The 2,336-nt window shown below is 43.7% G+C and overlaps 1 protein-coding gene across 1 annotated transcript in view; it reads left to right on the top strand.

Annotated features, from left to right (window-relative positions):
- The window catches only part of LOC107755133 (ethanolamine-phosphate cytidylyltransferase-like), a gene marked incomplete at its 5' end in the record, with an annotated part of 11,994 nt that overhangs the window by 4,578 nt on the left and 5,080 nt on the right, over nucleotides 1–2,336 (top strand). Inside the window, one exon of the mRNA XM_016571836.1 lies at nucleotides 1,233–1,371. Coding sequence (XP_016427322.1) covers nucleotides 1,233–1,371 — 139 coding nt within the window. The remainder of the gene's footprint in view (nucleotides 1–1,232; nucleotides 1,372–2,336) is intronic.

Here is a 2,336-nt window from a genome sequence, read left to right as displayed (position 1 = left end):
CAGACAGTTCAAAATCAGACTCATTGAGGGAAACTGGACTGGCAGGTAGTTCACAAACAGATTCATGGGCTGATATGGGATAGACTGACAGCTCATAGTTAGTTGCATTAACTGAAGCTGGACTGGTAGACATTTCAGTGACTGAAACTGGACAGACGGATGGTTCAACAACAGACTCAATGACTAAATCAGGACCGACAGATAGTTCAAATTCAGACTCAACAGAAGCATTTAGACAGACAGACAGACAGCTCAGGTTTAGATTCTTTGACAAAGACAGGCAAGACAGACAGTTCGAAATCAGAGACATTAGTTGAGACTAGATGGAGAGACAATTCACAATCAGCCACCATGGCTGGTTCAGAACAGGGCAAGGGTTCAGAGATGGCCTCCTCAGCCAGTTCAGAGTAGGACAAAAGTTTAAAAGCGGCTTCCGTGGCCGTGACAGGACAGGCAAAGAGCTCACAGACGGCCTCCATAGCCGTGACAGGACAGGCAAACAATCAAGGGCATTGACAGAGGCTGAAGTAGACAGTTCAGTGACAGAAACTGGCAAGACAGACAGTTCAAAATCAGACTCATTGAGGGAAACTGGACTGGCAGGTAGTTCACAAACAGATTCATGGGCTGATATGGGATAGACTGACAGCTCAAAATTAGTTGTATTAACTGAAGCTGGACTGGTAGACATTTCAGTGACTGAAACTGGACAGACGGATGGTTCAACAACAGACTCGATTACTAAATCAGGACTGACAGACAGCTCAGGTTTAGATTCCTTGACAGAGACAGGCAAGACAGACCGTTCGAAATCAGAGACATTAGTTGAGACTAGATGGAGAGACAATTCACAATCAGCCACCATGGCTGGTTCAGAACAGGGCAAGGGTTCAGAGATGGCCTCCTCAGCCAGTTCAGAGTAGGACAAAAGTTTAAAAGCGGCTTCCGTGGCCGTGACAGGACAGGCAAAGAGCTCACAGACGGCCTCCATAGCCGTGACAGGACAGGCAGAGAGTTCACAGATGGCCTCCATAGCCGTGACAGGGCAGGACAAGGATTCACAGACGGCCTCCATAGCCGTGACAGGACAGGCAGAGAGTTCAGGACAGGCAGATGGCCTGTCAATGTGAGAGTCAATGTAATGGGAGAGCGACCTCTGGTGGCAATCAGCCGGAAGGCCACGGACCGGATTCGTGACAGATGTAATGTTTGTAATCATTTCTATACCACAGGGCCCTAAGGGCCTCAGTTCCTGGACAGGAGTGTCACAATTACTGCAGACATCCCAAAAAATCATCCAGTTTGCCTCAGGAAAGGAACCACAGCCAGGAGACACCATCATATATATGGCTGGAGCTTTTGACCTATTTTGTATCCTTAAACGCTTAGACAATAATTAGAGCACCTAAAATTTCTTCTGTTAAAATAAAAAGAATAAAATAAAATATATTATTAAAATTTTTGAAAAAATTTAACAATGCATTCACAAAAGAGATTTTTTAAAGATCTGGTGGAGGTGAAGATTGTCAGTAAATAACAAATTATGTGTGTCTGTTCCTCACACAAATCGTATTACTTCAGGCAGAACAGACAGAATCAAAATGACAGAAATTTCATTTTGGGGTAAATTATTCATTTAAGATGAAGCACTGGTAAGCACTGGTTCCTCACAACATCATCAAGAGCTATGACAGCTATTACACTACTGAAAATAAAATAGCTTGGAGACAGGACACGTCCCTTCTTAAATAAAGGTATATGAATCACTTTTATATACAAAGGTATAAATAACCTCACTGGACCATAAACGGTGTTATCATTGTTACTCTGTTCATTCTCTTATCTATTGTCATTTTTATTTGGCAGGCTGGGAACTTTACATTAAATGCTCTGCAGAAAAAAAAAAGAAAAACGAAGGACAATATTGTCCTTCTTTCAAGCATACTGTAACGGAGCCGACGAGACGAGAGACGTGCGGATCCATCTGCAAAGCTTTTATTTAAAGGCGTGGTCATAAAACAGGCAAGGTTCAGACAATGGCAAACAGGTATATGAGGGCAAGACGAAGAGTAATTCAAAACGGGCGTGAGTCAGTCGACAGCAAACGTTATCCAGAGGGCTTGACAAGAGGGGCAATCCAATAACACGAGCAATAGTCCAGGCAGGAGCAAACAGAGTCCGAACGGCGAGACAAAAGGGCAATCCGAGAAACATAAGCAGGAATCAGAACATGAGAAAACAGGCAAGGCAAGACTAAGACTAAACTATGAAAACTAGAAATGGCTCCGTAGAGTAGCTATCGCTAGGTGAGTGATATGCGCTAAACAATACTCGGC

This window comes from Sinocyclocheilus rhinocerous, unplaced genomic scaffold (genome assembly GCF_001515625.1).
Source record: "Sinocyclocheilus rhinocerous isolate Xijiao unplaced genomic scaffold, SAMN03320098_v1.1 scaffold5705, whole genome shotgun sequence".
NCBI lineage: Eukaryota > Metazoa > Chordata > Actinopteri > Cypriniformes > Cyprinidae > Sinocyclocheilus > Sinocyclocheilus rhinocerous.
Note: the sequence above shows the minus strand (reverse complement) of the source record. Positions and strands in the feature narration are given on the sequence as shown.